Source organism: Hylobates moloch, unplaced genomic scaffold, assembly GCF_009828535.3.
Source record: "Hylobates moloch isolate HMO894 unplaced genomic scaffold, HMol_V3 SCAFFOLD_6, whole genome shotgun sequence".
NCBI lineage: Eukaryota > Metazoa > Chordata > Mammalia > Primates > Hylobatidae > Hylobates > Hylobates moloch.
Genome location: NW_026652281.1, coordinates 9,469,574 through 9,494,188, shown reverse-complemented (window position 1 = coordinate 9,494,188; position 24,615 = coordinate 9,469,574). Strand labels below are relative to the sequence as shown.

Genomic DNA, 24,615 nt, shown 5'->3' with positions numbered 1-24,615 from the left:
CTAAGAAAAGAATAGCTGAACATTTTGTAGAACTCAAAAAGAAAAAGTTCTCAGTTTGAAAGAGCACTCTAAGTACCAAGCAGGATACACAGACAAATAATATTAATGATAAACTGTAGAATTCCATGGGTAAAGAGTTCTTAAAATAAAGCATAGACAGAAAAATCATATTGTCAAAAAGGAATGGCAGACTGAAAACAGCAATAACAGAGGCTTGAAAAAATGAGCTAATATTCATCAAAATGCTGAGAGAAAATAACTGTCAACCAATTTTATACCCAGCTAAAGCAGCATTTAAAGGACCACATAAATGGGCATTTTCAGGTGCTCCAACATGAAGAAAATTTATCTACCACAGACTCTAAAACAAAATTAAGAGAAACTTAGCAAGTCAAAAATTTAATTCAGAGGAAGACATGGGTAAAAAAAATTAGATTTTTAAAATTTTAGTAAATGTAATTACTGGCTGTGAAAATAATAATCAGTGGTGTTTAATAATGTTGGGTGTATAAAATAATAGTAAGATGTGGAAGAGACATGTTCAATGACAACTGAAAGCCAAGCAGAGGGAGGCAGCTTGCTAAATTCAGTAACAGGACATATTTGTTAGAAAAAGATCATACTTTAGTATGTGTGCTAAAGTTTGAAAATACAATCTACAGCTAGCTTCTGAGTCAGCCCAAGGAGAAGGAATGTATAAAATATATCATCCAGTGAAAAGCATTAAAAGGTCAGAAAATAGAAATGAGAGAGGGAACAGAGAACAAGAATGGGTAAAAATAAAATGCTACCTAAAATAGGAGAAATAACCCAAATATCTCAATAATTACATTATTCTGTGAACATATTAAACTCATATTAAAAGACAGAGATAATCACACCGGATAAAATAATAAAGGTGTGTGTAAGATTTCCTGAGGAAAACTCTGAGACAGAAAGAGGGATCTCAACTCAGCTAAGAGGGGAAGAAAAACCACCCAATCAATAGAGAAATGCCAGAAGGATCCCAGGGGAATCAAGAAATGGTGCACAGTGGTCTATATGCAGCAACAAAAGGGTGTCAGGGAATTCACTGCAGTGTGCAAGATACAGAAGGAAAGATAGAAACTTGTCATCAACAGATACAGGGGCAGCTGCCCCTGAGCTAGGTGTAAGCTGTCTGAGAGGGCAGTAAGTGGAGGGCTGGGGTTGGGGTGAGGCCCAGAGCATGAGACAGACAAGGACAGACCATAGGGCACTTCTACCATGCAAATCAGTTTTCAGAAAACACAGCCACTCCTGGCAGGGCACAGGAACCATGTCCAAGTTTTCCACCAAGAACATTTCAAACCCCAGGTACAGAACACCACCACATTCCCTTCAGGCATGGAGGAAGGGAGGAAAAGTTTAGACAGATCGCCAAAGGGTGCTATCCCCAATTGAGGGATGCATTATCCATTCTGGTTCCTCACTTAACACAGCCATCCTCAGAAACCAGGGTGGCTCCTTGATTATTATGGGCAGCTGGAGTAGAAGTGATCTACACCTGCCCCCACAACAGTGTGAAATGGAGACTCCAAGTGTCACTTTGGCATCTTCCCCAGAGTCCTTTCTCTCAACCATGCAATACTCACAAGTTGCTGAGTGCCTACTATGGGATTCACACAGGTTGTCTCATTCCACCCTCATCACAACCCTGTAGGACACTGTTTGCATCCCCATTTCATGGATGAGAAAACCAAAACCCAAGGCCATGCCACTGGGAAGTGCCAGCATGAGGGTCAAACTCCAGCATCTTGACCAAGCTTGATGCTGGATTCGAGCGTCAAGACACTGAAACTAGCCCTGGTCTCAGGCCCTCCTCATGGTGTTGGCTCTGATGGATGTTCTGCTTTTCTTTTCCAGAGCCTAGTCTTTGCTGAACAAAGGAGGAAAGAAAATGTGGATGCCACACCTGATTCCTGTGTCATGTGATGCTTTACCAAGCAGAGCTCATTTCACTGTGTTATCATCATCCATACACCTGCTTGAAGACCCTACCAGACTGTGGCCTCTTGAGGGATAAGCCTGAGATGTATTCACCTTTGTGTGTGCAGCACAGAGCGCAGTGCCTAGAACACAGCACATGCTTAACCTAGTGTTCATCCAATGACTGGATGAGCAAACAAACAGGTGGGGGAACTCACTCCAGCAATCACAACATACCCCACACCAAATTCTTAATAATGTTCCTAGTGGTGCATTCCATATTCACCTCACTCACAGATCATGAAGCCTCCGTGCGTCAAACATGCTTGCAAACCTTTGTATTGGCCTCATACGTGAAAACACTTGTTTTCTGCCATCCAGTTGATCTCACACCTAGATGACTAACTCGTATTTATATCACATCTGGCGCTCTGAGTGAGATCTCACCTCTCAAAGACGCCCAAGGAGAGAACACAGCATGAGCGCTATGAATTTTCCTTCCATTGCAAACAAAATAGTAACACCTTGTGTGGCCTGAGACATCAGAACACAGAAAGAAGTTAGTGAGACCAGAGTCATTCTCCCTTCCCCACTTGCTACAAGTCTCCTACTTTTTGATGGAGCTCCCGGGATATCTCTTTTGCACATTCTTCCAGAGCAGTGCATCTCTCTTCCGGTTGTTTGTACACCCTTCTTTTACACTCCTTATTATCCTCTCCCATGTTCATTCAGCACATACTTAGTGAGTGTTCACCAGATGCTTAGCACCTGGGGTATACTGATCGGCAGAACCAGACATGGATCTGCCTTCAAAGAGCTTACAGTCTGATTCAGAACTTCCTGCAACGATGAAAATGTTCAATATCTGCATTGTCTAATACAGTAGGTGGAATCCACATATGGCTATTGAAATTTTAATTTTTTAATTTTAAGTAATTGAAACATAACTCTAACCACCTGTGGCTGATGGCTACCGTACTAGACAGTGAAGGGAATCACACTGCAGGAAAATCATCATGGATACCTTCCACATCTTGACAAGGCTTCTCTCAAATGTCTGGCTCCCTCCTCACCCTCAGATGGATTCTTAAAGGCAAGGGCTGTTTTAGTTATTCGTATACCTTCAGAACCAGCGGAAGCCCAGCACAAAGAAGGACACAAGTCATTCTTTGTTGAATAAATGAAGGAGTGAATGAATGAACAAACACTAGACTTACAACGGAGGGCCTACAGAAGTTCTTACCTCTTGATCAAAAGACATAGGGGAAAAAAGTAAGAGGCTGGAAGATAGGATAAAAAAAATTGTGGTGTTGGGGGTCTCCTTCTAGCCCCCTAAAACACACAAGTGCAAAGCACTTTCCTTCCAGTCCATTCTCCCCAGTGTTCCAATCACTCTTATCATCTTGGGAAGCAGATACAATTAACAGAGAGAACAGACCAACCCAGGGGCAGTTCAGCTTGAGCCCTTCCCGTCGTCAACCGTGTCAGGAGGTGAGGTGGAGGGAAGAGTTAAATAAAAGAGAAGACTCATCAGTTCTACAGTTGAGAGGAAGCAAAAGGAGACTGTAGGGTGAAGGTGTTCCAGCTGCAGTTCTGAGAAGAGAAAGTAATAGTTCTTATGCCTAAGCCCTGTTTCCTGAGCTGTGGTTGACTCGTAAAAGATCTGTCCAATGTTGGGGAGTGTTCTGGCATGTGAGAACAGTACAATGGCGCAAAGTTAAAGTGTCGAGATCTGGTTGCGTGGCAACACATCAGAAAGAAATAATGCGTTGCCATCAGAGGCAGGGGTTCGGGACAGCAGTTAGGTTCAGTAAGAGTGGGGCGGGTGGGGGAGGTGCGGCGCCGAGCATGGTGGCTCATGCCTGTAATCCCAGCACTTTGGGAGGCTGAGGCAGGCAGATCACTTGACGTGAAGATTTCCAGACCAGCCTGACTAACATGGTAAAACCCAGTCTCTATTAAAAATACAAAAATTAGCCAGGCAGGTGGTGCACGCCCATAATCCCAGCAACTTGGGAGGCTGAGGCAGGAGAATCACTTGAACACGGGAGGCAGAGGTTGCAGTGAGCCAAGATCATGCCACTACACTCCAGCCCGGGTGACAGAGCAAGAATCCACCTCAAAAAAGAAAAAAAAAAAAAAGAGTGGGGCAGGGAGGTTAGAATCTTTAAAGAGGGGGAGGAGAAGGGCTGGAGTTAGAAAACCCCTCTGATCACTCCTCCCACTTGTGCTTAGAGATGCGAGGCCAAAGGGCCCAGTGTGCACCCTGAACTCTGCAGGTGCATCGTAATCTCATGGCCAGTCACTGTCTCAGCCCCTAGTCCCACGTACAGACTCCTTGCTCTCAGGACCTGAATGCAACAGCAGGGCTCAAATTCACAGGTGCACTGAAGAAAAAAAAAATCTTAGCCACAGTTAGCTGTCATCTGGCATGTTAAAATTATGCCCGATAAAATCCATACACTTTGAATTTCAAGAAAGTTTAGGTTCTCAAATTATCTAATCACTACATCCAACACCTCCAAGTAATCTTATGATGTTCACTGTCAGATGTCTAAATTTTTTTTTTTTTTTTTTGAGATGGAGTTTCATTCTTGTTGCCCAGGCTGGAGTGCAGTGGCATGATCTTGGCTCACTGCAACCTCCGCATCCTGGGTTCAAGTGATTCTCCTGCCTCAGCCCCCCAAGTAGCTAGAATTACAGGCACCCACCACCACGCCCAGCTAATTTTTGTATTTCTAGTAGAGACAGGGTTTCACCATGTTGCCCAGGCTGGTCTCGAATTCCTGAGCTCAGTCAATCCACCCATCTTGGCCTCCCAAAATGCTGGGATTACAGACGTGAGCCACTGTGCCCCACTTAAATGTTTTAAACAGCACTGTAAAGCATGAATTCAAAATACAAAACTAACCTGATTAAAAGGAACTTTTTCTACAGATCAAATTATGTCTCCTGCATTAAGACCCTCCAAGGCCAGGCTGACTCCAAAAGCTCTATCATGCCAGGATCCTGGTATGTGGCAAAATATTCTGTAGGGTATCCAAGTATAAAGTGATTTCCTTTAAAATTCATTTTTATCACCTTTTCTTGCAACTCCTCTGCTCAAAAGCTCACGTGCCTCCACCATCTGGCCTCATCCTGATTTCTGGCCTTAACTCTCACTCTTGCCCCTTAAACACCTTAACTTCCAGGATTGCCTGAGGTTCTCTGAAACTGAGTTTCCCACCCTCTGAGCCATTACTTCCTCTGTTCCCTTGGCCAGGAATGTCATTTCCATCCACCCTCACCTCCAGGGCCACTTGAAATGCTTCTCTTCCAGACAGCTGTCTCTTCCTCCCCAAGCGCTGGGAACAGCCCATCCCCAGGGCTCCGGTGTCCTGGGCCTTCCTGAGTTCGCATGCTCAGCTTTGCAGCAGGTCACTGGGGACCAGCTGATCCCTTAATCAGCTTAATAAGCTGTGAGTTCTTTGGAAGACATGGCGGGTCATCTCCACAGCCTTAGTCCCCACCACATAGTGAGGGGAAAGCAAATGCCTCTTTAAGTGAATTGTAGGGAAGACAATGATCTCAAAAGGCTAAAAATTTTTTAAAGTTTTCCAGACATGATGTAGCTCTCTTCTGGCCTCCCAGATAGCCCTGTCCTTCAAGAAGCAGAAAAGCAGCATTTAGGAATCTAGGTCTCAAGCCAGGACAACTAGATCTGAATCCTGGAACAGCCACCTACTGACTGATAGACTGTAGGCAAGCTATTTCACCTACATACACCTCAGTTTCCATATCTGTGAAACGGGAAAGGTAATGACCCTCCCTGCTAGGATTATCTGAGCTACTGCCAGTGCTAGCAAGAGGGTTTGGCTTAGCAAGGACTCAGTAAATGTTGGCTATTTTGACATGGTATGGAGATTGTCAATGTATCTGTCATTTCCCCATTTGTTTGTTTTCTTCCCTAAACTGTGTCTTGTCTTACTCATCATACCCCCAGAACGAGGCATGCTGAGACCTGCTTCTAGGTATACAATACTAGCTCACAGCAGTCATTTAATAAATATTTCATGAAGAAATCATAAATGGCATTTATTAATGATGCTTGAAATAGATGTTATATATTCTCTACAAATCTTCTTAATCAAAATATAGTTCCTACTGTCCAGAACACTCTCCCCTCTCCTCTTTGCCTGACCAGGCTGCATGCGTCCTTCAGGTGGAAGCTGCGTCTATAATCTCCTTGTTTCAGTGGTATCCACGTTCACATGGGGCACTCCCGTATCTACTCACAGTTCACTGGAATATTTGGCTCTTTCCTCAGTTCTTCCCACAGGAATATGAGTTGGGCTGTATCCTCAGCACCCAATGCCATGCCTGGCACACACAAGGGCTCAACAGATCTTGTGGCCAGTTGTTTCTCATTCACTGCCACCAAGTATTAGGTTGGTGAAAAAGTAATTGCGGTTTTTGCCATCAAAAAAAAAAAAAAAAAGCAAAAACCGCAATTACTTTTGCAGCAACCTAATAATACGAGGAGTTACTGGTGGAAGCCAGGCCAGAGATGGAGATGTCTTGTTAAACCTCCAGGAACTCAGGACAGACCCACTTTCTGCCAGGGTGGTGAAGTGAGAGGATGTCGGGAAAGGAGCTGAAGGTGGGAGAAGCTTCCAGAGCTCCACAGTGGAACAGAAGAAGAAAGAACAAACTGGGAGGCAGAACCTCCAACTCAGCAGCATTGTCACCAAGATGGCAGGTGGAAAACTCAAGACTCTAACTTCCATGGAAAAGTCACAAAAGTAACAGAGTCCACTGTCCTGCAACCCATTCTTTGTGACGTGGCAACAGGCACCCAGGGGCTGTCCCTCTTGATTTAGCCTTGCTGGCTTATGCAACAGAATAAAACATAATATCCTAGGATCAATGAAAAAGCAACAGGGCAGGCTGAGGGTGGGGTAGAAAAGCACATTCTTGAGCAAAGCAGGAAGCTCCACCTGAAGCGGAGTCTGACAAAGGAGAAGAGAAATGAAGACTCACGAGGCGCCAGGACCCACCGCTTCATCCTTTCTGGCAGGCTTGCTATTCCCGTACTACAGAGGTGAAAAGTGCGGCTCAAAAGCTGCTAAGACCTGCTTGGAGATGCTAAGAGGCAATGTTTGTATTTGAACACATGGAGCCTCTATCTCCAAAGCCCGTGCCTGCTCTTACCAGTTTCTTCGCCTCTATGCTACCTGCAAAGTGAGAGCAATTTTAAAGGTGAAATCTTACAATCCTTCCTGTAACTGGGACTTATATCAAGAAGTCCACCAATTTCATGTCCTACGTTACCATCAAGGCAGGTCATAAATTACATGAGTTGGGCACTTGCTCACTCATAGTGAAGAAGTGCGCAAAATACAGAGGCTGCAGCCCAAATGAGATGCACCCTACTGAAAAGAACTCACAATGCCCTTGATGGGGGAGGGAGTCTGGCGCTTTATTAAGAGTCCACAGTGACTTTGTGAATATGAAGGGAAGAGGAGCATAGCAAGCAGGGCCATCGTGGCAGTTGAGGCAGATGAACCAATGGGAAGGGAATCCTGTCACTGCTGTGAAGAGCCCTGACAAAAATACGGGCTCTCCAGGGCATGTTACCATGAGCAAGGGCTGTGAAGCCAGCACCCACGACAACTCAAGGAGAGAAGGAGAGACTGGGCCAGGGGATGGGCAGCTTTGACAGATGTCAGAAGGGTTTGCAGTGGTTGGACCTGGCCTCAGGACCCCCATCTTAAAGTAGAACTGGCTCCTTAAGTCCTCTCTTTCATCTATTCATTCACTCACTCACTCATTTCTTAAGCACCTGCTAATTGCCTAGCATTGTTAGGTGTTGGTGACACAGCTGTGAGCAAAAATGGAGACCATCCCTCCCCTTGTGGAGCTTCTGATCGAGTGAAAGAGGCAGAGATTATGCGAATAATCAGTGTGACCACTACAAACCGAGGTCAGTGCTGTCAACCAAGAAACACCACTCCATGTGTGCAAATAAAAACGGAAACTGAGCTATGCTGGCAGTCAGCAAAGGTTTCCATGGGGGAATTAATGCTTGAGCCAGACCTGCAGGATGAGCAGAGGTTACTACTCACGTGAGGGCTCACAGCAGGAGGCATTCAGGCAGAGGGAGTCACACATGCAGAACACAGAGAAATGGGGTAGGCTTCCATCTATCTGGTCCTTAAGACAAATCTGACCACCCGAGGAATTCCCTGGAGCTCAGCCTCCCGTGCAGGCTGCTCTAGAATTGGCTGGACTGCTGTATTCTTTGTGATGTGTCAACAGGCACCCAGAGGCTGTCCCTCAGCTCTATGGCCTTGTACATGCTGTCATCACCTCCTGACATTCCTGCCTTTTTCCTCAGTCATTTCGGCTCATTTTATCAGATTCCACTTATGCATCATCTCCTCCAAGAAGCCCTCAATAATTCCTTCCCGTAAGCTGGCTTCAGTGCCCTTACCTGTGGCCCCACAATATCTTCTGCATGTCTCCATCACAGCATGAGGAATTGCAGTTATTTGTCTAAACAGTTCCTAGTATATGGCAGCTATTTTATGAGTACTGGTTAGCATACATTGGAAAGGATTCATGTATGCGTACCCTATGTAAAGAGATTTTAAAAACAAATAGGGAAATACAAAGACCCCAGGTGGAAAAAGGGGGAAAAATTGAAATAACGGCTAATATTTATCATATGTCTACCACAAGCCAGCTAATATGTTAAGAGCTTCCTATGAACGAATTCACTTATTCTTTATCCCCAACCCATGAGGTATGAATATCTGCATCTTATAAATGAAGAATCTGGCCCACAGAGGCTGGGTCATTTGTTCCAGGTCACGTGGCTGAATGCCCCTGACTCGCCACCACTGTTTCCAAAGCAGGATGGCACCCGGGCAATGCCGAGGGAGAGACACAAGTGGCAGGAACATGAGAAGATGCTCACCCTCATTTAGAAACTAAAATTAAAACAACAGGGCCTGGAAAAGCATTACAAAGACTGGCCCTAGCCAGGTTTGGCAGGAGCAGGTCCCTTTGTAGGCAGCCCAGATGGCCAACACAGAGGAACAGTTAAGTCCCTGCACACCGTAAATCCCAAGCAGCCAAAAACAGGGAGGCCATTCCACATGTTCCGACTCAGAAAGAGTTCCAAGACAGGCTTGAAGTCAAAAAACAAATTGCAGGACAAGGTGTTCTCACCACCTTCAGTCTTTACTCAGGATGTCAACTTGGTGACGCCTTGGCTAACAGATAGATAATGGATAAATGAATAGACAGACAGATGATAGACAGATATATACATATCTATACATACATACATGGAGAGAGAAAGAAATGGGATAATTCCAGTTCATCACTCAACAAAAAAAATATTTAAGTAAATATGTAATATATATCACATACATAATACATGATATGTAATAAATTACACAGATTTAATATACATAAATACATATATATGTGTGTAAACTTAGAGAATAGTCCCAAAAAATCCACAAGCAAACATTAACAGAAGTCACCTCTAAATAGGTATCAGAGTGAGGCAGGATAATTTGAACACATGAAAGAGGGTGTAACGGACCATTCACGTTAAACTGGGACAATGAGATCCCAATAATAATAATAATTTAAAAATAAAATAAAAATAAAATGCTTATATTTTCCATATTGTTTGAATTTCTTACAACTCATGTATTTGTAACTTTAGAAAATAAAAAGAGAAGAGAGGAAGGAGAGGAAAAATAAAAGAAAAAAAGAAGAACATTTGAGGGACCTAGATATACCACACTGATAAATTTATCTCCTCTCTCTTGAAACCACTCTAAAATGGCAGTAAAAGATTTTTTTTTTAAGTATTAACACAAGCAAAAGTAAAGGACAAGACTCAACAGTGGGTGCCACATTTCTGCACATTGGAAGGTAATGGGAAGACGACAGGCCAAGGTGACCGGCCTGGCCAGGCAGAGGAAGCATCCAGCAAAGTGCCAAGAAGGGGAAGCAGACACGATGATATATCGATCCCCAGGGCCCCACAGCCCAGGACTCAGACGCCTCACGGACCATGGGAAGTGGCTCTGGCTTCACTGTAAGACTCAGGACAATGGTCCTCAGAACCAAGTCAGAAGTGGCTCTTTAGATGTCCCCCCCCACCTCACTGCCGTCTTGTGGGGACAAGGAGTCTGGTCAAGCAGATGGTGGGAGGTGGTGGCACAGATCTGGGGCAGCAGGGAACAGACAGGTGCACGAGTGGAGCCATCAAAGCCAATCAGAGGTCAGAGGTCAGTACCTGGGTCTCACTCAGCCGGGGGATGCCAGAATTGGGAGCTAGGACATCGGGAGAGGCCAAGAAGGAGGGTTGGTGGGCAAGACAGCTAAATCTTATCCTCTGGCTGCCTTTGTGGCCTCAGGCAGGTGCTCCCACTGCAAGCAGAGCCTGCGTTCTCCCTCCCTGCATGGTCGCTGCAAAAGCTCCCTGTGCACCTGTCCAAACTTGGACAAGCAGCCTCCAGAAATGAGCTGAATATTTCTGCACACATGGGCTGTGGTGACACATGGCTCAGCCTTGAAAAGGGTGAACACACACCATGAGGGGCTTGGCTGCAGAGCGGCCATGACCCTGCCCAGCCAGACACATGCTCTGAGGAGCTGACTAGGTCCTGGGAGGCCACCTGATCTCACCCATCTCCAAGCAGGAATCCCTCTGCCTAAGTCTGCCTAAGTCCACCCGAACAACCCATGACACGGGGTGGGCAGATTTATTAAACTGGAGTATTCAGAAATATGTTTTTGGTCTTTTCATTTCCTGCCTTCTTTTCCCTCAACAAAAGCATACGACAAACCCTCACGTGAAACAAATAAAACAAGAGTGCTATGGTTTGTCTGCGTCCCCACCCAAATCTCATCTTGAATTGTAGTTCCTATAATCCCCAGGTGTGGTGGGAGGGACCCAGTGGGAGGTGATTGGATCATGGGGGCGGTTACCCTCATGCCATTCTTGTGATACTGAAGTGAGTTCTCATGAGATCTGATGGTTTTATACGGGGCTTTCCCCCGTTTGCTCAGCACTTATCCTTGCTGCCACCACGTGAAGGATGTGGTTGCTTCCCCTTTCGCCATGATAGTAAGTTTCCTGAGGCCTCCACAGTCCTCTGAAACCGTGATTCAATTAAACCTCTTTCCTTTATAAACTATCCAGTCTCGGGTATGTCTTTATTAGCAGCGTGACAATGGACTAATACAAGCAGCTACTGCGGCTGACATGGAGAAGGGAGCGCTGGAGTCCACCCACACGGCTTCTCAGCAGGAGGCCCTCAGAGAACCCCAGGGCTCCGTGGACCGCAACGTCTTACTGACACGAGGTAAGCAAACCTATTTCCAGGCTCATTTTGCCCCGGGGTCTCGAGTTTCTTTCTGGGACAGGATGAAAGAAGGAGAAGCCATGTTGCAATATAAAAAGTGCGAATCGAGGCCTCGAGGCTGGCGCTCCCAGGAACACCACACCAAAGTCGGGTTGCACACGAGGAAGACAAAAGGGGCTCTATACACAGGGGCTTGCCTCACCGGCTGTTATTCCACCCCTTGGAATAATATGAATATCTAAAGAAGGCTGCCTCAGGATTTCGTCTCCTGGGTTCTCCTCTTCTAACCAGTCTAGGGTTGTGACTTTTCTCTATAGCATCCCTGACCCCAGTGGAGGCTTCTCTCTCCTGCCCCAGCCCCTACCAAATCTCTTTTCCTTGGTGTTTCCCTGGAGTCACCCACACCCTGGGCTCCTTATTAATAGCTCTCCAGTGAGCAGACAGGTGAGTATAGTATAGGTAGTAGAGGTGTCTGGGACAGCCCTTAATGGAGAATGTCTATCAGCCAAGCTGCCCAGTGGGTTTAAAGAGGGTGGGACAGACTTAGGGACAAGCCAGAGGAAGGCCAGAGTGGCTGACATAGGGGCCAGAACCAGATTTTGATATTTCTGCCAGTTCATCAAAAATTTAGGACCAGTCTTTCCATGGATGACCTGCATTAGAGTGGCTGCCACAAGTACTACACGGGGTTCCCTGGCACCCAGGCCCCTCCTGCACCTGGCCCCAGCCTGCCTTTCAGCTGTCGCCCACGTCTTTCCCTAAGCACACCAGCCCCTGCCCTAAACGCATCTTCTCGCCAACCAGCAAACATGCTCTGGGCTCTCCTCCTTTGCCATACCATACCTCTTCCCTGTGTATCTGAATTCTCTCCAATCTCAAAAGACAGGAGTGAACCAACCACAAAGAAGAAGTTACAAAGAGTACTTGAGCATGCAGAGAAAAAGCACAGCTTCTTCTGAGTGGAGACTAAAGAAATGCAAATAAAAGATACTGAGGCTCCTCTTCTTCCCCTTAAACACACACGTCTGGCAAGGCAATGACAAAACTAGAAAATTATGCCTCACTGGTTATCATTATTCTTTTTTGGATGGGGTTAGGAGCATATGGCAAAATTAGCAGTATAATCCTGCCTCTGGGAATCTAGTCCACAAAAATAGTCCAGAAAAAAATGAGAGAACCAAAGATGTTTAGACCTAACCTAAATGTCCAACAACAAGAGACTGGCTACATAAGTCAAATATTGCACAGGTTAGGTATACCTTATCCAAAATGTGTGGGATCAGACGTGTTTTGGATTTCTGATTTTTTCTGATTTTGGAATATTTGTATTATACTTACTGGTTAAGCATCCCTAATCTGATAACTGAATGCTCTAATGAGCAATTCCTTTAAGCATCATTGTGATGCTCAGAAAGTTCTGGATTTTGGAGCATTTCAGATTTTGGACTTGGGGACATTCAACCTGTATATCCTTCTGAAAACATACAAATGGCACTACTAAAATTCCAACATGAAGAGTTGCCCAATGCGGAAATAGATGGAAACAGACATATGCTATATTGAGAAGAAAAATCAACATGCAAGTGTTTTCATACAAAATGTTCCACACACACACACACACACACACACACATACACACACACACACACAGAGAGATGAGTAGAACAGGCTTTTCCCTGTGTGTGATTAAGATCTAATGATAAAGTCAGATATCACAGGATAAGGTTATGTAAGAAAGCCATTTAAAAATGCCCAGGAAAAGAAAGACACAAAGTAATAAAGGACAGAAAGAAGGAAAGAAGCAAAGGAAAGGAAAAGGAAAAGGAAAGGAAAGGAAAAGAAAGGAAGAAAGAGGACTACAATTCTTGCTCTACCTTGTTACCATCTGGAGGCTTCAGGCCAGCTGCCTAAGTAACTTCTTAAAGCCTCCATTTCTTTATGTGTAAACCCGGGATAAAAAGACAACCTACTACATAGAATTGTCAGGATTAACAGAGCTGCTACATGTAACATCCTTAGCCCAGCAACACCTGACTCATAGCAAAGGCTTAATAAATATCTGTTGTTGGTGCCATTGCTGTTATTGTCATTATTAACAGCAGCTCATTGGGCACTAGGAAGGCTCACACTGGCTTGTATAAGACACTGTCATGCAGTAAGTGTGGTACAGAAATGCATCCTAGGATTAGATAAGTGTTTTGGGTCTTGTAGGAGCAGCTGCTTGCTCCCATCTCTAAAATCAACAAGGAGGGCCGGGTGCGGTGGCTCACGCCTGTAATCCCAGCACTTTTGGGAGGCCGAGGTGGGTGGATCACTTAAGGTCAGGAGTTCATGACCAGCCTGGCCAACATGGTGAAACCCCGTTTCTACTAAAAGTACAAAAAAATTAGCCGGGCATGGTGGCATGCACCTGTAATCCCAGCTATTCAGGAGGCTGAGGCAGGAGAATCGTTTGAACCTGGGAGGCGGAGGTTGCAGTGAGCCGAGATCATGCCATTGCACTCCAGCCTGGGCGACAGAGCAAGACTCTGTCTCAAAAATAAATAAATAAATAAATAAATAAATAAATAATTTTAAAAAATCAACAAGGGAATTTAAGTCAACTTCAACACTTGCCAGTTATATCGAAGTCCACACCAAGTAGATTATTTCGTTTAAACAAAATAATTATTTCACTTAAATGAAATAATCTACTTGATGTGGCTTTTGCTATTTCTTCTAGCATTGAAATAAACTTTGACAATTAAGGTAGTTTCCTTTACAATGTATAGATATGCATGTGGGCTTACCTGAAATAATTTTAATAAACTAGATGACAAAATTAACATTTCCTTGTTAACAGCAGGTTTCTCGCCTATTCAAGAATACAAACCCATATGCATACCCCTTCTTCCCCTCAAACTCTCCTAAATGCCTGTGGTGGGATGAATAGCAAATCCTTAAAGATCTCATACCCTAATCTCTGGGACCTATGAATGTGGTACCTGACATGGCAAAAAGGACTTTGTGAATGTGATTAAGTTAAGGATTTTGAGATGGGAGATTATCCTGGATTATCTTGGTTAGTTCAGTGTAATCACATGAGTCCTAGTAAGAGGGAGGTAGGGGGCTTGGAGTCAAGAGAAGGAGATGTGAGGATGGATGCAAAGGCTAGAGAGATGAGGGACCACAAGCCAAGGAGTACGTGCAGCCTCTGGAAGCTAAAAAAGGCAAGGAAATAGATTCTCCCACAGGGCCTCCAGAAGGAGAACAGCCCTGCCAATGCATTTTAGATTTCTGACTCCAGACCTATAAGGCAAGAAGGTGGTGTTGCTTTAGGCTACCAAGTTGGGAGGAATTTGTTACAGCAGCCATACGGAACTAATACGGTGTCCCTTGGTTCACTAAGAGCACCTCGATTTCCCACATGGGAGCCTGGGTTCACGAGTGGGCACTGTGGTTCCATTCCAGCTCCACCTTCTGTGACACTTGGACTAACTCAAGCAATGCACGTGTCTTCTTTAAGCATTAATTTTCCAGTGTAGAAATGGGGGCTGTTGAGGAAATTCAATGCACAGCTTCTGGGAGAGCATTTAGAAGGCTCCCTTGCACATGGCAAGCAGTAGGGAAATGGTAGCTGTTATTTTTCATCCTACTTGCTAGCTTCTTTTTCTTCTCCTTTTTTTAAAAACAAAAACAGCTTTACTGAGATTTATTTTACATACTATAAAATTCACCCATATAAAGTGCACAATTCAGTGATTTTTACTGTGACTTGCAGAGTTGTGCAACTGTCCCCATAATCTAATTCTAGAACATTCTCATTGCCCAAAATGAAATGCTGTACCCACTAGCAGTCACTCCCCACTCCCTCCTCCCCTCAGCCCCTGGCAACCGCTAATCTACTTTCTGTCTCTAAAGATTCACCTATTCTGGACATTTGACATAAATGGAATCATATCATATGTGGTTTTGAGGTTCATCCACATTGCCGCGTGTGTCCACTCTTCATTGCTCTTTATGACTGAATAACATCGGTCGTCTGGAGAGACTACATTTTGTTTATCCATTCATCAGTTGGTGAAGATCTTTGTCCTTTTTTTGCCATTTCTTCTAGCATTGAAATAAACTTTGACAATTGAGGGAGTTCCCTTTACAATGCATAGATGTGCAGGTGTGTGTGTATATGCGTGCATGAGTGTGTGATGTGTACATGTGTGATGTGAATATGTGCACGTGTATGTACATGCATATAAGTGTGTGTGTTTTAATCTAAGGCCCTAAGGAAAATCACCAGGACCAGAGGTTCCACCTCCCTGGAATGCCAACTCAGCGTCTCTAATACTACTGAAGATGCCTCAAAGGGACGCCCAGGGGTGTTCGCCAGAACAATGCCCTTGGCATCTGGGAAAGGTCTGTTGGCTTCAACCTGAATCCCTGAAGTACCTTTCTTTATTTACAAAACTGGTCACAGACCCCCAACAGCTTCAGCATCACCAGACCCAGCATCACACCCAAATTCCTTCCCTCAGTGTTGTGTCTTACCCTTGCTGAACCTCAGTTTCCCCATCTGTAAACAAGGTTAATCGCAGGTAACCTTGTTATGTTGCTATTTTGTTAAACTGCTACATCAGAGAACCACTGAGGAAATTAAATCACATTTAGTAGATCAAATACAAAGAGGTAGGCTTTGCCTGCAGTAGGAACCCAAGAAATGTTAGCTACCATTGCTGCCATCACCACCACCACCACCACTGCCACCATTATCATCATCATTCATGAAGACTGGCTGCTTTGTGTGAGCAGTCAGGGTGGAGGAAGGCCCTGGGGTCCACCTCAATGGGGAGAGTGGCTGTTCACCGACATTTGTAGGTGAAGTTTCCTTATTGTTTTGGAACGCTCTACAGACACTGTACCCGCTTACTGCTTGCTCCTGGGGGGATCGCTTCCACTCCCCCCCTGCACCCTTCTTGGAAGTCCCCGATGGATCGCCACGAGCAAACAGTGCCTAAGACTTTCCTAAGGACATTGAGGGAGGAAAATGACACCTGAGCAGGTAGCAAAAGCAATTAGTTGGTTTCTAAACCTGGACAGTGGTCAAGACTCCATCATCCTCTTCTGGGCACCAAAGTCAAATCCAGAACTCAGGAGCCAAGCCGGGAGAATCGATTCTCCCCTTGCATCTGCCATGGGTCAAGTTGCTCCTGGTTAAAGAGTCGGATTTCCCATCACAGCCCAGCACTTTCCACGTGCATAGGGCGGTGGCCAAGTTGGACAGGGTCTTAACACCACCACATCAAACGGTTTTAAGTTAGTTCATTAGCACACGTTTCTTACTTGCCACACTGTGAAAGACAAAAGATTAAAAAAACCTCCAGTTTTTGTTGTTACTGATTTGGAAAAATCATCTGCTTTTAAAAACTGAAAAGGTTAGTGAAAGTATGTTGGCCTGGGGGTGGGTACTTGAAGTGCATCAGGAAGAACAGCTGGGCTCAGGGAAGTGGATACATGGATACCTGTGCTGACAAGAGGCTGCCCCGAGGACACCCTTCCTGACCTCTCAGCGGTTCACCGGATAGTGTGGGGCCACTGCCGATGACACTCAGAGCCTTCCTGAACCAGTTTCCCTGGGCCTCTTCTGGGACAAGTTCCACACCCAGAGAAGCAGTGGTGATTCTAAAGGTAATGAACTGGGGTCAAGTTCAGGGCAAGGAATGAGATGTTTCTGAAACAGTTGTAGTTTTGAGGAAGTATCAAGGGAACTATAATAAGCCCAGAAGGTTATTCAGGACTTTCACTACTGCATTCTGAAGTGAGATCGACTCGTAATTTGCATTTCTCCTCCTCTCTTTGTCTGGTTTGGAAATCCAGGTCATATTGACCTCATCACAGGAGCTGGGAGTATTTTCCCATTTTCCCGTTCTCCATAACCATTTGGATAAGGGAGGGGTTATCTGCTCTAGAATGTGTGGTCAGATGATCTATTCTAGAATGTTTAGATTTGCCTGCAAAACCCTCTGGGCCTTGTGTTCCTCCTTTCTTACTTCTTCCAAGGACTTTTTAACAACCAATTCAATTTCTTTCTTTCTTTTTTTTTTTTTTTTTTTTTTGAGACAGAGTCTCGCTCTGTTGCCCAGGCTAGAGTGCAGTGGCACAATCACAGCTCACTGCAGCCTCGACCTCCTGGGCTCAAGTGATCCTCCCACCTCAGCTCCCTGGGGAGCTGGGACTACAGGCATGTGCCACCACACCTGGCTAATTTTTGTATTTTTTTAGAGAGACAGGGTTTCGCCATGTTGCCCAGGCTGGTCTTGGACTCTTGGGCTCAAGCTATCCACCGCCTCACCCTCCCAAACTGCTGGGATTACAGGTGTGAGCCACCACTCCTGGCCCAATTTCTTTAATAGTAATTTCTCTCTTCAGGCTTTCTAGCCCTACTTTAGGCTGTTTTGTTGAGTTGTATTTCTCTATGGAAGTGATGATGTTATCTAGGTTTTCAAATTGAGTGGCATGGAGTTAGTCACAGTGTTTCAGGCTCAGAAGCACCATACCCATGTATCAATAAACAAGGAAGTGTCGGCCAGGCGCAGTGGCTCACGCCTGTAATCCCAGCACTTTGGGAGGCCGAGGCGGGCGGATCACGAGGTCAGGAGATCAAGACCATCCTGCCCAACACGGTGAAACCCCGTCTCTACTAAAAATACAAAAAAATCAGCCAGGCATGGTAGTGGGTGCCTGTAATCCCAGCTACTTGGGAGGCTGAGGCAGGAGAATGGCGTGAACCCAGGAGGCAGAGATTGCAGAGAGCCGAGATCGCGCCACTGCACTCCAGCCTGGGTGACAGAGCGAGACTCCATCCCCAAAAAAAAAAAATACATAAAATAAAAATAAATAAATAAATAAACAAGGAGGGTGTCAAAGAAGTACATCCTGTACCACCAAGCACTCCTGACCCTCCCCCAGTCACAACATGTTTCTGTCAGTAATCAGGGCTTGGGGAAATTTTACTGCCTGGAATCCAGCTGCGCCGTGGTATAGAGGCCAGCTCTATAGTTAAATTTGCAGTCAAATTGCCTGAGTTTCTCTCCTAATCCCAACCTGGACACTTGTAACCTCGGTCTCCACCTGAGAGGTGGAAAAACTACCTCTCAGGACGGCCATGAAGATCACACAAAGTACTTTGGAAACTCCAAGGCCTCATCTCAGGGAAGTACTTATACTCTTAAAACTTTCAAACTTACAGCTTTTCATTTCACAAACTTTCCCTTTACAAAGTCTTATGAATGCCAACTCCAGATGCAGAGCAGAAGCACTTCAAGTTTCCTCAATACCACTACCTGGCAGGACAACACCATCTGCATTTTCATCTCCACCATCTCGGAGCTCATTAGTCTAGAGCAGTAGTTGTGAAACTGGGCTCACTGGACCAATAGCAGCGTCTAAGAACTTCTGCTGGAGGTGCAGATTCTCAGGCTTCACACTACACCTCCTAAATCAGAATGCTGAAGGTACATCGAACAGTCTGTGTTTCAACAGGCCCTCCAGGGGATTCTGATGCCGGATCCATGTTTGGGAGCCCCTAGATTCTCAAAAGCCATAGGCCACTTCCCATTGCTTACACTTAGTTTCCAACTGCCTTTAAAACACGGTTCTCTATTATGATCAATAAAGGGAAAAATGATAATCATGTTGAAAGAGCGAGTAGAAAGAGATAAACAAATGTCCTAGAAGTGAAAGCCGAGATCATTTTAAAAGATCAATGGAGAGAAAATGGCAAATGTGTGTGTGTGTTGTGTGGGATGATTCGCTTCAATGGTAGAGATAATTCTGCAAACATTGAATCATGCAATGTGTGAGATGCAACGTCTGTGCAGAAGACAACAGTCATCAAGACACAAGGAAAGGATCTTAAACGTCCTTTGAGAAATGTGGACATGGGGCCACAAGACTGGCATCAACAGTGATGCTCATCACCTTCCTGGTAATTTGGAGAACGCTGCAAGTCTTTATGCTATTCTAGGACTCAAAGAGAAATGATGGTTCCTAGTTAGGGACGTTTCACAGGTTAAAGGCTCATGTGAATCCATAAAACACCGATGCTTTGGCCTGTTTAGATGAGTGCTAAGCAGTTCACCAAGGCAGAACCACAGCAAGGGTTAGCAAACCCACCAGCTTTTCTGTACCGATGAAACTGGTGTAGTTCTAGAAAAGAGAGAGAGAGATGCCCAGTAGAAACTGCAAGCAAGGCAGAGAAACTATGTCAGGTTTTAAAACTTTGAAGGACCAGATCACATTCCTTCTCACAAGCTTCAAATCCAGGGAGAAAAGATGGATCTACCAACAAATGGATCTATGAACCATCTCTTACAACCAAACACATCTGCTGGAGCTCCTGTATACACCTGTGGCTGCTACAATTCAGCATTAACGTGCAAAACCCACCCCCTCCAGCCCGCTGAGATCCTGATTCATTCAATAGGGATAGAGCCCATTTTAACAAGCTCCCCAAGAGATACTGAGACAGATGGGCCCCGGACCACAAAGCCAGTACTCATTACCAGAGAAGAATCAGAATCAAGAGCAGTGTAGAACTGCTGCACATGCCCCACAAACACTGCTGGGGAAAAAATGCAGTCTGAAACCAAAACACCACCCGCCGGAGCCCCAATTTAGCATTTGTTCCACAGTAGATCAGGGAAGTCAGCAGTAAATGAGTAACATGTTACATAAGTTGCTGTTCTGTATGCAGAACCTTAACTCACCAAAGAGAAGTTAAAACCATATAAAAAGCAACAGCCCACCCCCAAAACAAATGCTGTGCAACTGCAGCCAGGATCCCCCATCCCCTTCTGCTGGGCTAAGATGAGCCCTCCTTTGTGCTGCAAACCCCCAGGGCTCACCCTTGGGCCCCTGGAGACTGGATCCTTTAGTCCAGATCAGGGAAGGTGAGGTTAGGGAAGAGGGTAGAAGGAGGACATTCAGGGTTACATGGGCATGAACACTGGCTTCAGCGAAGCTTCCCTCTGGCTGAAAACACACAGGGAAACACGTTTTGCTGGACTACACCTCTGGCCTGTTGCTGAAAAATTCTGGAACCACAGCATCCCCCGTCTTGGGTCTTGTCCAGGAACCTCAAACCACTCTCTTCAACATTCTCCTTCTCTCTCAGGCAAGGATTCTCAGTCTTTTCTTCTTCCCAGTTCCCCCAGACCTGGCTAACAAGCTAGTTCTGACTAGAAGGTGAAAGGCTGATAGTGACTGGGACAATTATCACACGAGTGACCACAGAAGATGTCATCGCGCGTATGGTGAAGCCATGCACATGTATGTAATATGTGTTACTCCTTCCATGGAGCCAGCCTCGGGCACCTTCTCAACATGGGGCCAGAGGCCGGCATTCCAACTTCCTGGCAAGTTTCAGAGGGAAGCTATAAGTTTCAGAGGGAAAAGTCCATACCTATCCCTTCATTACTCTGCTTCAAGCACCCAGCATGCTGAATAACTCTTAGGAACTGATCAAAAAATCAGTATTGAATTGAATTAAATTGACACCTGATGTGAAACTTCAAGGTCCCACCCCCCACACATTTGGCCACAAAGCTCATCTCAAAATGCAGTAGAGTCACCCAGGAAGATTGTTACAAGTCCATCTCCTGGGCTCCACCCCAGACAGGAAATCAGAATGCACGGGATGTGCATCTCTCATCAGTTGCCAGGTAATCTAATACATGCAGAATCTGAGAACCAGTGCCTTAACCTTACGGGCACCAATGCAATGGGATGTGATTAAGCAAAAGGGCCCTTTTGAAACAGACAAAACAGAACAAAATAGAGGCCAGCATCGGCTCAAGTGGGAGTAGAGAACATACAATGTCAGGCAAACATGAGGAAGATAACAGATCAGAGAGACAAGAAAGGTCTAGAATAGCATTTTGGAGCTAACAGGACTATCAATAGATCTCAAAAGGTTGGCCTTCACCTGTTTTCCCTGCTTGTGGGGTACCATGCCTTAGCACCAGATCATGGACCAGGTGGCATCAGCAAAGCCGAACAGTAAAGAGCACAGAGCTGGCAGCTCTGCCTCACCGCAGAAGGTTGCACAGCACAAAAGGCACACCCTCATGTAGACCTCTCTATGAGTTCGGCTTCTCTCCTCCACACTGCAGACTGTCAGCTACAGTCAGCAAATCTTCCTCCCTCATGCTTTACTCTTCGGGTTGCCCCATATGAGCAGGGCAGGGGGTTGCTAACAGCTGGAATGCAGGGAACCCTGCCAGAGCCTTGGCCCTGCACCCAAAAGGCCACAAAAGCTCCCCTCGCCACCCTTCCTGAGACAGGGAAATCCGCCACCGCCAGCAGCCGTCACAGCAACATCAAACACGGGTGTTTATGCCAAGCCCCATTTACACGAGCCCACTTCTCCCCGAGAGATGAATTTCTAAAACAAACAGCTTTTACATATGTTCACAGGCACAGTCACGTCAGCATCAGGGATCCCCAGACGGAAACATGAGTCAGTCTGGGGCAAAGATGCTAAGTAAATCCTGTTTGGGTGAAATTCCTCTCTCTGGAGAAAGAGAAGCCTCAACACGGATTGCTCAGATTTCTCAGCAAGAGTCCCTAAAGATGGCAAGCTCTCACAGGTGACACAGCTCTGCACATTCTGGACTCCAAATCTACCATCGTCACACTGAAGTGTGTTGGCCTCATCACCCCAACCTTCTGTGAGCCCTTCTAACCATTCCCCCTGCATCCCAGCATCCCTGTCCCCACACGCACCCTGGTTTCATCAGGGAATCTGATGGCCCTGCCCTCTTGGGCAATGGTTGTCCACACTCCTGTAAGATTTCTGGACATTCCAAGGCTTGGGTCTCTGGCAGCCAAAGAGACAAATGCCACCAGGTAGACACACAGGTGTCTGAGAACTGAGGGACTGCATGTAACTGGCACAAGCAGCTAACCTGAAAGACTGACGCCATGAAGGACTCAGGTAAGGAGCAACATGACTACACAGGAAATCTCAGGTTTTGGAGCGTGAACTACGTGGGTCATTACCTCCTATTTCCTTAATTTTGCCTATAGAGACTTTGGAAAAAGCAGGAATTCCATAACCTAACACAACATATGCAGGCTGTGTTAGAGTAAGAGGGTGCCAACCGAAAGAATTAGTGCAGGATGAGGTCAAGACAGTATATAGGACCCACTATAGTCTGAATGTTTATGATCCCCCAAATTTCATATGAAGAAATTTAACCCACAAGGCAATCACAGCATTAACAGGTGGGGCCTTTAGGAGGTAATTAACTCATAAGAGCTCCGTCCTTGTGGATGGGATTAGTGCCCTTATAAAAGAGGCTGATAGGTGCTGCCTTGCCCCTTCTATCATGTGAGGACACAGAAGGCACCAGCTAAGAGGAACAGGCCCTCACCCGATGCGGCATCTGCTGGTGCCTTCATCATGGACTTCTCGCCTCCAGAATTGTGAGAAATTAGATTTCCATTTTTCATAAATTACCCATTCTAAGTGTTTTGTGACAGCAGCCTGAACAGACTAAGACAGGACCTAATATAGGCCAATCATCCAACCTAGAGACAGCAGAAGGGCAAGAGGCTCCAGCAGAGGCGCTGGCATGGTGAACTCCAAGTCCACACTGTGTCTGAGAAGACGGCGTGGACCCCAACCCAGACCCCACCTCTCTGGGCTACACTGCTGGGTGCATGATGAGGCTGCAAGCAAGGGCTCTGCACCGTGCCCTGGGAGGCACTGGCCCACTGAGGACACGTGTCTTGGGTCCTGGGGGTGAGGACTTGAGCTGCCCTCAGAGAAGTGGGTCTAGAGGGGTTACCATGGCCTTGGGTGTCTTGAAGTACAGTCTGGAACTTTGGACCCATTCCAGATCTTGACTGGAGCATCAGAGGCTTAGCCTCTCCACATGCATGAGGGTCTGTAACCAACACGGGCCTATGACCGAGTCCACAAAGCTCTAGGTAAGAGAGATGAAGGGGGAATTACTGGCTAGCTAAGAGGCAGGGATGGAGGTGGGGGTCTTATGTATGTCCCTACGCGACAATCAGAGCTCCCCTTTCGCCATGGCCAGAGCCAAACCCAAGAGAAAGAAAAGCTACAAACCGAGCCCGTTCTCTGCCAGCGTGGCATGGTTCACGTCACATTCGCCCACATCTTGCTCTCCAACGTGATCATTCAAATCCAAGCCAGGCTGATGGGACCCATTTCCAAAGTGCCTGTCATCCTTCTCAGAGCCGGTGTCCCCATTTTCCATCCCGTTCTGAGACTTTTTCAGGGGCATTATTTGCAAACCACTGGGGGTAGTCCTGTAAGACACCGTCTTGGCGGCCCTGTCGCCTCCTGCAGGAGGCTTGCCTGAATACGCTTTTTTTGGCTTGGCCAGGGGAGGGTTAATTCGCTTCCGTTTATGGGAGGTCCCCTTGCTCCTTCCAGGATCCGAAGTTCTGTGGGAGAGTTTCTCAACCGACGTGCCTCGACCGTCACGCAGCAGCTTGGAGGTACTGGACTGCTTCCCTGACTTGATCCTCTTGTCCTTGGACATGTGCAGCCCATTGAATTCATCAATAAACTCCTCACAGTGCAAGAGGTGGTGCTCCGGCTCCCACGTGTCCTCCGTGCTCCCATAGCCTTTCCATCGGATAAGATACTCCCATTTTCCTTTCTTGTTCTTCCTCTTGTCTACAATCCTTTCAACCTGTGATACAAGACAAGACGAGAGGGTCAGAAGAGAGAGAGAGAGGGAGGGAGAAACTCAGTTCCAAGCAACAAGAACAGCATAAAGCCTTTGGGATAGAGGCATCTACCCTAGCCAGGGGGTGAGCCATGAGCCGTTCAATGCCAGAAGCCAACACTGGCAGGAGGGTTCAAGAAGGCTGGTTTATTTTATGACATCACCGTATGGAACCCAAGGCACATGCAGTCCTTTCCCATGATGACTCTAGATGCCACGCCCAGCTGGTGGTAGCCACATGTCCATCCAAGCTTACTTTTATTTGAAATTGCCTTGCAAGCTTTCACAAGAGATCTTTATTCTTTTCATTGCACCAAAGTAGACACAGGCTATTAAAGACCAATTTGATGTGAGTTCTTCATCCTTATTTATAATAAGTAACATCTATTGAGCAATTACATGGGAGGTACTATGCCAGTGTATCCTTACTCATAATAATACCAACGATCAGTAACATTCACTGGGTGCTTATGAGGCAGACACTATACCAAATGCTGGGCATAGACTCTCCCATCTCATTTTCTCGTGGACAACAACTCAATGAGGTAAGTATTTTTCTA

General features: G+C 45.9%; 1 protein-coding gene across 8 annotated transcripts in view; it reads right to left on the bottom strand.

The window, feature by feature from the left end:
- The window catches only part of CDYL2 (chromodomain Y like 2), a 240,981-nt gene that overhangs the window by 95,436 nt on the left and 120,930 nt on the right, over positions 1-24,615 (bottom strand). For 6 of the 8 annotated variants that reach the window (XM_032156359.2, XM_058440457.1, XM_058440456.1 and 3 more), the window contains one exon: positions 23,428-24,019. In XM_032156359.2, the coding sequence (XP_032012250.1) occupies positions 23,428-23,866 (439 nt within the window). In that variant the 5' untranslated portion in view covers positions 23,867-24,019. The other 2 variants (XM_058440458.1, XM_058440461.1) reach the window with 2 other exon arrangements.